Raw genomic sequence first — 13,456 nt, 5'->3', positions numbered from 1 at the left:
CCTTGACCGCGAAGGACCAGAACGTCGTCAGGGCAGAATACACTCCGTAACCCCTGACGACGCAGAGGCCCCAGTGTGGCCTCCACGCACTTGGTGAAGATGCGGGGAGCCAGAGAAAACCGAACGGCAGCCTCTGGTACTCATACGCTAACCCTGCAAAGGAAGCGTAGGTAAGCCCTAGGATGGAAGATCGGAGATGCGCATACGCATCCTACAGGTCTATGGAGGAGAACCAGACCCCCACCTGACAGTGTTCAACAGGTAGGAGACGATCCAAAAAATGCTGAACCTTCCCATGGGACAGGTCCAGCCTGGGTCTGACACCCCCCCCCCTCCCAATTTCTCAGGCACCAGAGAACACCGGGAGGAGAACGCCACGACGATGGCTTGCTTCGTCCACAGAGATTGGATCTCGTTGACCAGAGCTGTCACTGCTGGAGACCCTGACAATAGGGTCTGTACCAAACCCGAAAACGGGTGGGGTTGTGTAAACACAAGTCCCCGCCTCAGCGATCTCTCCATCCACCTCGACATATGGTACTGCCGTCGTCATATGTGATGACACTCCCAACGCACCCGCCGCCATGTGGCGCAGGTCCGCCAGGAACTGTAGATAGTTGGCCCGGTCCCACCCGCTGTGCGTAGCCAACCCTGGAACCGTGCGAGCAGAGCGTTCCGTGTCGGGACATCTGACCCTGACACCACCCATGAGGCAATCGCACCCAAGGGGGGACCCCGACAGAAAGGGCTGGTTTGATACGGGGGGCTTTCTAGGTGAAAAAAGCCCCCCCACTGAACACCCCTCCAGAACATGCTGAGGAGTTGTTCTGCAGCCGGACATGCAAGGTGTAAGGACCCCATGGGTTCCTACACACCGTAGCCCTGCAGTGATATTACTACCACCCAAATCACGCGTGCCTGCGAGACCACTGCCAATCTTTCAGGAGTGGGAGGCACCAACATGATACCTGGCCTGGCGAAGGCGAGGCCGGGGAAGCCCGCACTGTGTGCCTCAAAAGGTTTCGAGCCCCCCTGCTGACAACACTTATAGTTGACAGACGTAACACCAGGCTCAACCAACACAGCTTATGGTGTGGGGGACACGGACAGACCCAGGCTCAGCCATCAACTGGGTGTCAGCCCCTGTCCCCATGAGAAGCGAAAAGTGGGGCCGCCCGCGCTTCAACGAAGGCACGCGGCCCGCAGCCAAAGGAAACAATCAGAGCCCACTTTTTCCGCTGGTGTTGGGGAAGGGAGTGATCGGAGAGCGGGCTGCTCGCGGCAGGACGGTGACGGCTTGTTGTTCAAGCCGAACCCATCCAACATGGCCGATCCCTCGGCCGCCAAGGCTGTCGGCCTTGTGGACACCTGTCGATTCAACGCCCAGGATACCTCCGGCGGGGGAAAACATGGCCGCCTGTCGAGGGCCTCGTCATCGCCGCTGATGAGGCCGTGCTCTCTCTTCTTCTGGCTGTGTGAGGCGGTGTGGGGCCTAGGACAATACCGCCCGCGCTCCAGCAGAAGACCAAAATCCCCTGCGGAGAGGGGAACCCTGAGCGGTTATAGCTTGCGGCTGGGTCAAAGCTAATAACGTCAACAACCTCGCGCGATGTGTCGACGTCGGCTGGCCCTCAAGGCCCCGCCACCAGACACAATTTTTTTAATAGAAAAAACAGCAATTCGAACACAGTTCTAATCGCTGCCAATTCCATACCGTGGCGGTACAGGCTTTAGCAGCCCACCAGCCACTCGCCAGGCCGACCCACCCATGGCGTCGGCCGGGCGGGGCACTGTTTCAATATGTCAAAAGCAAAGGACTGATGTTAACACGGAGCACCATTTGTGGTTGCAAACAGCAACCTCCACTGTGGTGTGCACCATGAAAGGGTTAAATGAATAAAGAACTAAACCACAAAATACTGTAGAATGAGCAAATCCATATACACAACGTTAAGGGGAGGCGGACCAGAGCGAACTAGTCCCGCCATTCAAAATATTCACAACAGCACACCAGCCCTAGCTTAGCCCATTTACCAAAAAAGGTAAACAAAGCCCCCCCCGCATACTCCCCCAATAGACACTGATTGACCGTCAGCATGAATGGTTGAGAGGAGAGAAAGCTGTAGCATAGACAGACCTTCTCATAGCAGAGTGACAGAACAAAACAGTAGCCCACTACACTACTACAGCCTAGTGTGAGGCGATATGGAACCCAGATCAACAACCGCCTGCGCACAACACGCAACATGTTTACAATGTCGGCTGGACCCATAGCCCCACTACCCGACGCCAATGTGGATAGGAACTAGCCAGCTGAGCCCTAACCCGCCGTTAAGTCCCATCCTGCAGTAGTATAGCTCTACTGCTACACCGCCGAGCTCATGCATCGGCTCCCAGATGGGGACACCGTTCAACAGACCCCGCCGGAACACAAAGGTAACGTACCTGGCTAGGCTACCTAGCCACGGCCTACCCTGTTGTCAACCCATTTACCCGTAAAAAGGTAAATAGGACTCACCAAAACCCCCACATCAGCTACCGACTGACCTTCATTGATGAACCGGGCAAGAGGAGGGAGAAGTGACAACATCTCACGGCGGAGACATTAGAACAGCGTAGCAGTAGAGTTCAGCATGTAGCATTAGTATTAGCATGTAGCTAGCATTAGTTGTTTAACAGCACGCTTGCAGGACCGTTTGGAACCCGTTCACCGCAGTGAACGTTCACCAAACCATCCCCCCCTGGCGCCGACACACAACATAGTTGTGTAACAACAACCCAGCATTACTAACACTAATACCCGTGCCTAATGACACAGGGCTCACCGTTGTACAACCCGGCTCGATAGCCAACCTTGTACGCTGCACCTTGATCTGGCTGCCGACAGATGAAGAACATCAACATAGGCCCGTCGTGTCGCTGAAACATGCCTCGAAGATGCCAGGGGCACGCAAACCTCCGGTAAGCTTTCAACATTACGCAATTCCTCCAATCTTTTTCATACTACTACTAGTTACATAAGGTGCATTGCATCCAATATGATGGAACGAAAATAGAGGAAGGGTGTTTGGTGACCAGGACCATGGTCTTATAGGCTACGCCTCCATAGAGGCGGGACTCGGTCAGGTGTGGGTGTATACGTTGTGTTTGTGGTGGAGTACAGTAGGTACAGGAGATAAGGGGTATCTCAATAGGCTTGAGCGGGACGCGATAAGCCATACGAAATATAACTGTTCACTCTGCTACTGTCTAGCAAACGGTACCGGAGCATCCGCACAAGAACCAGTATGTTCAGGGACAGCTTTTTCCTACAAGCCACAAGACTCCTGAACAAGGACAAGAACAGGAGATATTAAAAACTCTTGAACACACACACCTCTTAACAACTCTTGAACACACACACACACACACACACACACACACACACACATGCACCCTGCACATGTATATGCACATACACTTATACACAGGACACTTTCTGTAAATAATTGACTATTCTATTTAATCTTACCTCATTTTATATTTTATCTTACTACTACTACGTATTGTTACTATTCTTCTATTAATCTTTTTTATTTTTTATATCCACTTTTTTCTCTTTATTTTCTATTTTTTCTCCCATCCCAATTTCGCTGTTTCCAATTCTCCCCTCCCCTGTCTTGAACGTTGCTCGCATATGCCCCCCACTGGTCGGTTGTAGGGAGGATAGAAGCCTTGCATCACGTGTCCCCTCCGGTACACGAGGAGGCAGCCTGTCACATCTTTTCACCTGCCAGAGCGGACTCTCATTGGCGAGGTGTAACGTGTGGGAGGCTCACACTACCCCCGCCATTTCCTGTCTCTGCTGTGCAGGCGTCCCCCAACCGACCTGTAGGAGTCGCTGTCCACAACGTCCAGATTACCACCCATCGACTTCCACCCGCTGACTCTGCCAATTGAGCCAGTATGACGGCCGGCCCAAGCCGGAGGCAACGCCGACAGCCGGATTCGAACCCGGTGTCTCTTGCGTTGGTGACAAGCGCAATGTCCGCTGCGCCACCCAGCCGCCCCATTGTTGTTTCTTAATTGTGCACTGTTGAGTCTGAGCTCAAAACACAAAAATCTGCAATTCCCGTGTATTGTTGTGTATTTGACAAATAAAGAACTTGAACTTGAACTTGCAGTAATACATATAAATCCTGTCTATACAGTAAATACAGATGAATTAGATACATCCAATACAATTACAATTAGATACAATAGATCTAGATCTAGATCTAGATACAATTAGATACATTTATCTAACAAAAAAACTGTCTCCTCTTCCACAATCATACAGAGAGCGATGTTATACAGTATAAGCCCACATCTTCCCAAACACCCCCCAACCCTCATGCTCACATGATATGGAAGAGGGAAGGAGAAATAGCTAGAGAGAGAGAGAGAGAGAGAGATGGAGATCTGAGAAAATGGGGAGGATGTATAGCAGGAGATCAAGTGAGGAGAGCAGCTCTGTGAAAGAATGAGGGTTTGAAACAGCATGAAAGTCACTGCTTTGGGTAAACATAGGATTAAACAATCCCATTCTACACACAATTATCAGTTGGCATCCATGTTTGTGCAGGTTAAACATTGTGAAAACGATCCCATTCTACACACAATCGAACCATCATCAGTTGGCATCCATGTTTGTGCAGGTTATTGATTGATTGATTGAAAAGTTTATTAACAGATTGCAGAATCTGTGACACTGTGAATGACTCATCTATTACTTGATTTAATTGCCAAATTCTGTAAAACGATGTTAGCCACATGCAGAAAGAGCTCTTTAAACCTTGTCCTTATCAGAGATGTGCTTGTAATTTTCCACAACAAAAAACCACAACTAATGAACTAAGACCAAGGCAACCAGTTAGTTGACTAAGAAATTCCATCAACTTTTTCCTTCACTCTGACATTTTAAGACACAGGGAAACATCCAAACCCTCTCAATGTAGGTTTGTCAGAATGAAGCATCTATGCTGACATTTCAGAAATCCTGCACACTACTCAACAATACAACACTGTTTTATCAGTAGACTAGCCGTTCAGTCCACACAGACATTAAGAGATCTGTATTGCAAGAGTAGTGTGCAGGATTTCCTCATAGCCAGCCTTAAGGTTCACAGGGCCATTTTCAACATGAAATGAAGCAAAAAAAAGTTGCACTATATTCTACCTTACCCAGAATCACAATTGGAAGCCAATGAAAATATAAGTTATTTAGGAAAATGTCGCATCTGGCGGGAAGCTGGCCACTGGCCACCACACATTCCACATTATCCACATTCAATCCAGGGTGCATTTGCTTTGTCAATCCGGGGGCCCTGCTAGCGTGTGGGGCCAGTTTCGGCTGAAATGGGTGAAACATAGCAAAAGCCGTCTATGGATTTCCTCAAAGGATAAGTTCATGATTTTCAGTTAGCCCCATTTCCTACTCATCAATGATGTTGTCGATGGGTTTCTCAGCGCAATCCATGCTGTGTTATCAATTCCCAGATCTTGCTTGTTAGCAACACATATTTGAAAGCCACAAAATGTTTTCTGTACAGACTGAAGAAGAGTGGCCCCATTACTTTACATTAGTTTTGTGGCTAACTAGGTGTCCAGTATGTCACACAGAATGGAGTGTGTGGAGAGAAAACCCTGCCAATTGACAGCAGTAAGTAGGAAAGGCTAGGAATCCCAAATGATGAACTTAAAGGTGTCCCTTAACCCTTTCACTGCCGCACTACCAAACGGTTAACCCTTTCACTGTGACAATACACAGAAGGTTAACCCTTTCACTGCCACACAACAGCAGGTTAAAGGGGAACTTCACCAAAAAACAATGCTGATTTATTTTGCACAAAATCTCAAACGCATAAAAACTCTAAACCGTTTTGCACAAATGAATTTACTTTGACAGTTTGAATACGGCCACCCAGTGATATCATCGGCGATATTGAATCATTGTGTTGTTTAATTACAGCTCAATTAAATCATAAGGTAGCAGTCCCTATGAGGTATTGTTATTTTTTCATAATATCAAAGTCAAAGTCAACTTTATTGTCATTTCCCATAATGTGCAAGACATACAGAAAAATGTAATTACGTTCACGGTGTATATAAAAATATCTCGACAATGGGCGGCTAGGTGGTGCAGTGGGCAAGGCACTCACCACCTATGCAGGAGACGCTGGGTTCGAGCCCAGCTCTCCGCATTGCTATCAGCTTGGCCGGTCGTTCATACTAATACAATTGGCAGTATTAGGGGGTGGGAAGCTGATGGGTGGGGATCGGACGTTGTGGACAGCGACTCCTACAGGTCGGTTGGTGCGCCTGCGCAGCAGAATCAGGAAGCGACGGGGGCGGCGTGCCCTCCAAACGCAGACCCCCGACGCTGAGAGATTGCGCTGTGCTTGTGAAAAGATGCGACTGCTGCTTCCTCGAGTACCGGAGGGGACACGTGATGTAAGGCTTAGTCCACATTGCAGCCGGCTTGTGGGAGGCATGGCCTAACAGCGTTCGAGACAGGGGAGGGTAGAATTGGACGATACGAAAGTGGGATGGGAGAAAAATAGAAAAATGGGAGAAAAAGTAGATAAAAAATAAATAATATCTCGACAATATAAACATAAAGTAACATATAGGACACAATATACAACACACAATATACAGGACTACTGCATGTACAATATAAACAGTAGCTAAAATTAAATGAATGAGTGAATTAAATAAAAGAGCTCAAATAGAACTTAGTGCAAATATTCTAGCAGCAGTAAATAAAATAAAGGGGCATAAAGTGGCAGTGAGTTAGTAAAGTGTGTGTGTGTGTGTGTGTGTGTGTGTGTGTGTGTGTGTGTGTGTGTGTGTGTGTGTGTGTGTGTGTGTGTGTGTGTGTGTGTGTGTGTGTGTGTGTGTGTGTGTGTGTGTGTGTGTGTGTGTGTGTGTGTGTGTGTGTGTGTGTGTGTGTGTGTGTGTGTGTGTGTGTCAGTGGGGGGGGGGGGGGGGGGAGCTGGGAGAGAGTTCAGCTTCCTGACAGCCTGATGGATGAAGCTGTCTTTCAGTCTGCTAGTCCTAGCTCGTTGGCTCCTCATTCTCCTGCAGGGCAGGGCAGGATGCCATGCAACCGCCGTACCACGCGGTTATGCAGCTGGTCAGGAGGCTCTCGATGGTGCCCCGGTAGAAGGAGTACAAGATGGGAACTGAGGCTCCAGCTCTTCTCAGTTTGCGGAGGAAGTAGAGGCGCTGTTGAGCTTTCTTGGCAAGTGATGCAATGTTGGTGTTCCAGGAGAGGTCCTCTGTGATGTCCATTGATGGTCAGTGGAGGGTGCTGGGTGTGCGCTCTCCGGAAGTCGACAACAACCTCCTTAGATTTCTCCACATTGAGAATGAGGTTGTTGTTCCGGCACCACATGGTCATTTGGCTCACCTCGTCCCTGTAGTGAGACTCATCATTGTTGTTAATGAGCCCAACCACAGTTGTGTCATCTGAAAACTTGACGAAGAGGTTGGTGTTATATTTTGGTGTGCAGTCGTGAGTCAGTAGTGTGAAGAGTAGGGGGCTGAGCACGTATCCTTGGGGGGCCCCAGTTTTCAGGATGATGGTGCTGGATGTGTTGTTGCCAACCCGACCTGCCTGTGGTCTCCCGGTCAGGAAGTCCAGCAGCCAGTTGCACAGCGAGGTGCTCAGCCCCAGCAGGTCCAGTTTCACGATCAGCTGTTGGGGGATGATAGTGTTAAATGCTGAACTAAAATCTATGAACAACATCCTGGCATATGAGTTTTTTGTGTCCAGATGGGTGAGAGCTGAGTGGAGGGCAGTGGATATATATATATAATTTCATGGTGCTGTAATTAACACTACGGATTTAATGTGCCTGATGACATCACTGGTGGCCATAGTCAAACTCATTTACTCTCAACAACTGTCAAACGAAATGCCTGTTCGGAGTTTTTGGACGTGTGTGTGTCGAGATTATGTGCAAAGTAAATCAGCCTTGTTTTTTTGGCGAAGTGCCCCTTTGAGCCTTTATCATACTCTGACATTCAACTTCAGTGTCTTCTTCACGTCCTTCCTGTCCTCCCTGACCCAGTGGCGGAGGTGCCTCCAGTGATCCTCTTGTCCCAGAGGGAGCACGTCATCCTGAGGCGAGGAGAGCTGTTTGAGGTAATCTGCAGCTCATCCAACGTCAGCCCAGACTTCAGCCTCAGATGGGACGTCCCCTCAGCGGCGGTGAGATACAGTGGTGGAAGAAGTACACAGTTCCTCTAGAAATACCCAGATAAAATAGTAGTACTCTGGTCAAAGTAAAAGTCCTCCATTCAAATGTCTACTTAAGTAAAATTAGAAAAGTATTTGATATTGAACGTACTTAGTAGAAGAAGTACCTTGAAACTGTACTTGAGCACAGTGCTTGAGTAAAAATACTTACTACCACTGGTCAGATAGAAATGGTTGCGTCACACCTCTCATGTTTGTTTGTTTGTTTGTTTGTCTGTCTGTTTCTGTATATGGCTGTCTTCTGTATTTGTCTAGCTGTCTGTTTCTCAGTCAGTCTGGCCACCTGTCAGTCTGTGGCTGACTGGCTGTCTTATTGTTCGTCTATCCGTGTTTTGCCGTCTGTCCATCTATATGTCCAATTGTCCATCTGTTACTTCATCATTCTGGCTGGATGGCTGAGTAGCTGGTAGACAGTTTCTCTGTATGTCTGTCCATCAGTCTTTCAGTTTCTCTCTCAAACCCACAATTCCTAGAGTGCCCATTCAAGTTCAAGTTTCTTTATTAGTTGTCATAAAGTACAGAATACTTTTATACAAAATGCTTCTTTCTGTTACGCTCCAGAGACTGTGCTTAATGAACCTCTATGTAACGTTACTGTAATATTAATACTGTACTGGATCCCCACAGTGTTCTTTATCTGCCTTTTCCCAACTAGGGCACTTATCACTGCAAAATACAATAGACAGTATCATCAATCAATAGCATAAGTATATGGACAGTGAGCTAAAGTTTTTTTGAGTTATCTATAGTGTAGTATGAATTTAATACTAATATATTTGCTTTTGATTATATCGATTTATTGGCCTTCATGTTAAACCATTTTGAAATAATAAAATAAAACGGAAGAAAAATAAATGCTGCAATTATTATTTATTAATAATTGTAATTATTTTCAAATTTCACAATTTCAAAACGTTTATGGCCACCTGCCATCAGAAAGTCTCTTGGGTCATGATGTCCTACTGGGTCAACCCTGCACCAGCAGCCAGTCTTGATCTATTCTAAAATTGAATTTATTTGTTGACAAAGAAGATATATTTACAATGATCACTTTGGTGAAACAAGACAAGGTTTGTATTTTGGGAGAAAGACAAAAATGTATTGAATTTACAAAATAGTTTGTTTACATTGCTACCCTCTAGTGGTCAGAATTACTGCAGCATTAACTATTACAATAATGTTGCTGTTGATTGCATATTATTCAACATGTATATGCCAAATCATATAAATGAGGACATCATGTTTGATAGTACATTTATTTATAGTGCCAATCCCCGTTTTACTCAACCCCCTGCAGAGTCCTCTGAAAGCCCACACCTCAAACATCCTGCCGGGTTCCCGTGGTTACAAACGCTCTGCTTCCCTTTGGATCACTGCAGTTAACCAATCAGACTCAGGCACCTACCGATGTCACGCCCACAATGAGAGAGGTGCCACTGCTGCAGCACTACAGCTGGATGTCCGTGGTGAGCATTGAAGGTTGTTGTGTGTGTGTGTGTGTGTGTGTGTGTGTGTGTGTGTGTGTGTGTGTGTGTGTGTGTGTGTGTGTGTGTGTGTGTGTGTGTGTGTGTGTGTGTGTGTGTGTGTGTGTGCGTGTGTGTGTGTGCATGTGTGTGTGTGTGTGTGTGTGTGTGTGTGTATGTGTGTGTGTGAGTGCGTGTGCACATGTGCATGCTATTATCTAGTTCAGTGCAGTTCACCTGCTTTTTCTTTTTTTAACCAACTTATTTTTCAGTTATGAATTATTAACTTTGTCTTTTGCATGCTGTGCAGCGGGTCATAGGGGGTGTTTCTCTAGGAATGTGATCTTCATACTTCTCTGTGTTGTTCAGTTTGCCATGTGTTTGAGTTCAAGTTTCAAGTTTGTTTCAAGTTTGTTTATTAATTATCACAATAAAATACACATACTTTACGGTGAAATGCTTGGTTCTGTATGAGCCCCTGAGAGTGTGCTTCATACAGTAAAAAAAGTAAGTAAGAAAGTAAGTAAAAAGTAAGTAAAGAGGAATATACAATATGCATACAATATACAGTACAATATACAGTCTAAAGTACAACCTAGGTACAGTCTAAGTACAGTGAGTAAAAATGAGTAAACAGTGAGGTACAATGCTGAAAATTAGGTACAAAACTTTGAGGTAAGGTGCAATTGCAAATGAGGTATGAATGTATGAATGCAAATCTCTTTAACTCATTCAACGCCATAGCCACGCCCCATCTCTGCTCTCTAGCGCCAGCTTTCCATTGCCTATTTTCACAACATGTCACGATCTTTGCGGATCTATTGTATATTGTATATTATAGCTATGGAGAAAATAGTCCGGCTCATTTGACAGACACTATTTGTAGTCCAATATGTAAAAAATAGTAAATTTTTTCATGTATACGTTTGCGTGTTATCCCGTGGTGAATATTGTATAGTTTCAGAGTGATCCGTGCTAATTCCTGGAAGCTGAGTTATGGAGCATGTGCATGTGCATTTTGCGAAAGTCGTTTGCGTTGCTCGCCTGGACACGATATTATTTCCAAATCAAAGGTATATAATAGGTATTATGTTTAATCATGAAAGCATCAATGGGGGGGGGGGGGGTTCGTTTTGTGATGCTCTGATCGTCAGCAACGGCATACGTTTTGAATACATACGTTGATCGTTGCGATCGATGTGAAATCATTGTAGGATCAAATTGGATTGATGTCATATAGTCCTTACCTTTGCTAGGAGTTATTCCAAAATGAATATTCCAATTGTCTGATCGCGATTTCCAGTATTGATGTCCATCGGGTCCCTGACATGAAATGGCACAAAATATGCATCAAGTGTGCTGGACATGTTCCAAGGTGCTCGAATGAAGCGTTTCACTTGCCTGGGTCCAAATTCTCCGCCCGGACCATATAAAATGTAACACACAGTGTGAAATAAGGTTTCAAAGGGTAGGCGATACTGCCACCTAGCAGGATTCGGCCGGCATTGCACTCTCGGGGTCTCAGAATGAGTTCCAATGATAACAGAGGTCCGTGAGAGAGTATAGAATATTAAAATCGGAAAAAAGAAAAAACTATCTAAAAACGTAATTTTACGTGTTTGGCGTTCAACGGTTGGCGAGCAAACGCGTAATATTACGTGGTTGGCACAGAATGAGTTAATAATACATACATATAATGTAGTGTTAAAGTGTCTAAAGTGAGTGTTAAGGTGAGTGTTTGTTTAAAAGTGAGTGTGTGCATGTGGATGTGTGTGCAATGAGTGTAGAATGTAGATGATGGGTTGTTACATGGAGTCATTGAGCATCATGATGGCCTGGGGATAGAAGCTCCTTCTGAGTCTCTCTGTACTGGCCATGAGACTCCGGTAGCGCTTGCCTGACCGCAGCAGTTCAAAGAGGCAGTTGTTTGGGTGACTAGAGAGTCTTTGGTTATTCTCTTAGCCTTGGCCCTGCAACGCTTGTTATGTCCTGGAGAGTGGGAAGTCCACTCTCTGTAGTCTGCTGCGGTCGTTGAGTCAGATTTAGCGTTTCACAACATACTGTGTATCCCCTGGTTGTGCTGCAGACCGAGGCTTCATCAGTATGGTGGGGATCCCAGGGCCTGGCCAGACCGACGTTAGAGAGGGAGAAAGCCTGAGCCTCAGGGTAGAGTTTGAGGCCTACCCCAGGCCCAGTACCTTGACCTGGGCTTACAAAGACAAGCTGCTCCGCAACACCACCGAACACGTCATCACCGCCCATCACAACAGATACAGGTATTGTGTGAGCTTTATGCAACACACAACATGCACAACACACAACACAGTGCTCTGGTTACTGGAGATCTGGAAAATGTCATTAGAAAATCCAGCTTGATTGGACCAAAAGTGAGCAGCTGGCTGCTCGGGTCCGCATTGGTTTGCATTGGTGTGTTAAACCTTGTTTTCTGATATACAGTAGAAACAACTGCTTTATGCACTTGGTTAAAAACTATAAAGTAAAAAAAGAAATTTAAAAAAGAGGGAGAAAAAGTGAGATTTCAAAATGTTTGGAGAAGCTCTTCAGAGTTTTACCAGAAGTTGTTGCTCTGCACAAAATAAATTATTTAAAACCACTACAGCTGCTTTGTTTCAATCTTTTGACAGCCAGGCAGATAACACGGAGATGAGAAACGCAAATACTCCTCCCAGCAATGTAAATAAGCTCTTGGGCTTTATTTTGTTCATCCTTTTGACAATTTCCAATAATATGATGTCTCCTGATGAAGCTGAATTTCAATCAATCAATCAATCAATCAATCAATCAATCAATCAATCAATCAATCAATCAATCAATCAATCAATCAATCAATCAACAAATCAATCAGTCAATCAATCAATCAATCAATCAACCATCAAGCATGTGCTTCATGAGGATATGTGTTTTCCTTTCTGGCCAGAAGTCTCATGTTGTTTTGAATAGCTGAGACGGTCAAGTTCCCCTGTCTTTCAGGCCGAGACTACAAGTTGTGCAACACAGTACAATACAGGCACACAGTACAGTATCTTCAAGTCCAAATGTCAATAACACTACAGTCACTGTTTTCAACATCACATGACTCAACACAGTGAGGTTAAAAAACATCAGCAACTCGCCTACCACCGCAGAGACTCTGGGATCTAATCCAGCTGTCAGCGGTACCTCCGGTTTGGTCAGTCGTCCCTACTAACACAATTGGCAGTGTTAGCGGGTGGGAAACCGTGGGGTATGTGTCCTGGTCGTTGTAAACTGCGGTTCCTACTGGTCGGTCGGGGCGCCTGTTCAGCAGGGAGGGGATCTGGGGGAAATAGCGTGAACCTCCGCACGCGTTACGTTCCCTCAGTGAAACTTCTCGCTGTCAGGTGAAAAGAAGCGGCTGGCGACTCCACATGTATGGGATGAGGCATGTGGTAGTTCTACACCCTCCCCAGGCTGACAGTGGGGCAATGCGTGCAACAACCAGGAAGGGAATTGGCATAACGACTAAATTGGGATGGGTGAAAAATATAGAAAGCCCCCCAAAAAATAGAATACAAAAAATAAAATAAAATAAAATAAACATCAGCTGATTTTTTTACAACACTAAAGCTAAATAAAATTAAATAAGGTAAAATACAATAAAATAAAATACACACAACCTCGGTATAAGAAATTCCATAAAACTATGTATGTGAGCTTTTAAAAGTAACTT

The 13,456-nt window shown here is 45.7% G+C and overlaps 1 protein-coding gene across 4 annotated transcripts in view; it reads left to right on the top strand.

The window, feature by feature from the left end:
• Window positions 1–13,456, top strand: part of kitb (KIT proto-oncogene, receptor tyrosine kinase b) — a 50,609-nt gene that overhangs the window by 8,299 nt on the left and 28,854 nt on the right. For all 4 annotated transcript variants that reach the window (XM_084319134.1, XM_084319133.1, XM_084319132.1 and 1 more), the window contains exons 4-6: window positions 8,097–8,236; window positions 9,582–9,750; window positions 11,834–12,023. In XM_084319134.1, coding sequence (XP_084175260.1) covers window positions 8,097–8,236; window positions 9,582–9,750; window positions 11,834–12,023 — 499 coding nt within the window. The remainder of the gene's footprint in view (window positions 1–8,096; window positions 8,237–9,581; window positions 9,751–11,833; window positions 12,024–13,456) is intronic.

The sequence above is a fragment of the Notolepis coatsorum genome, assembly GCF_963971535.1.
Source record: "Notolepis coatsorum genome assembly, chromosome: 7".
NCBI lineage: Eukaryota > Metazoa > Chordata > Actinopteri > Aulopiformes > Paralepididae > Notolepis > Notolepis coatsorum.
The sequence above is the reverse complement of the archived record's forward strand: the minus strand, read 5'-3'. Positions and strand labels throughout refer to the sequence as shown.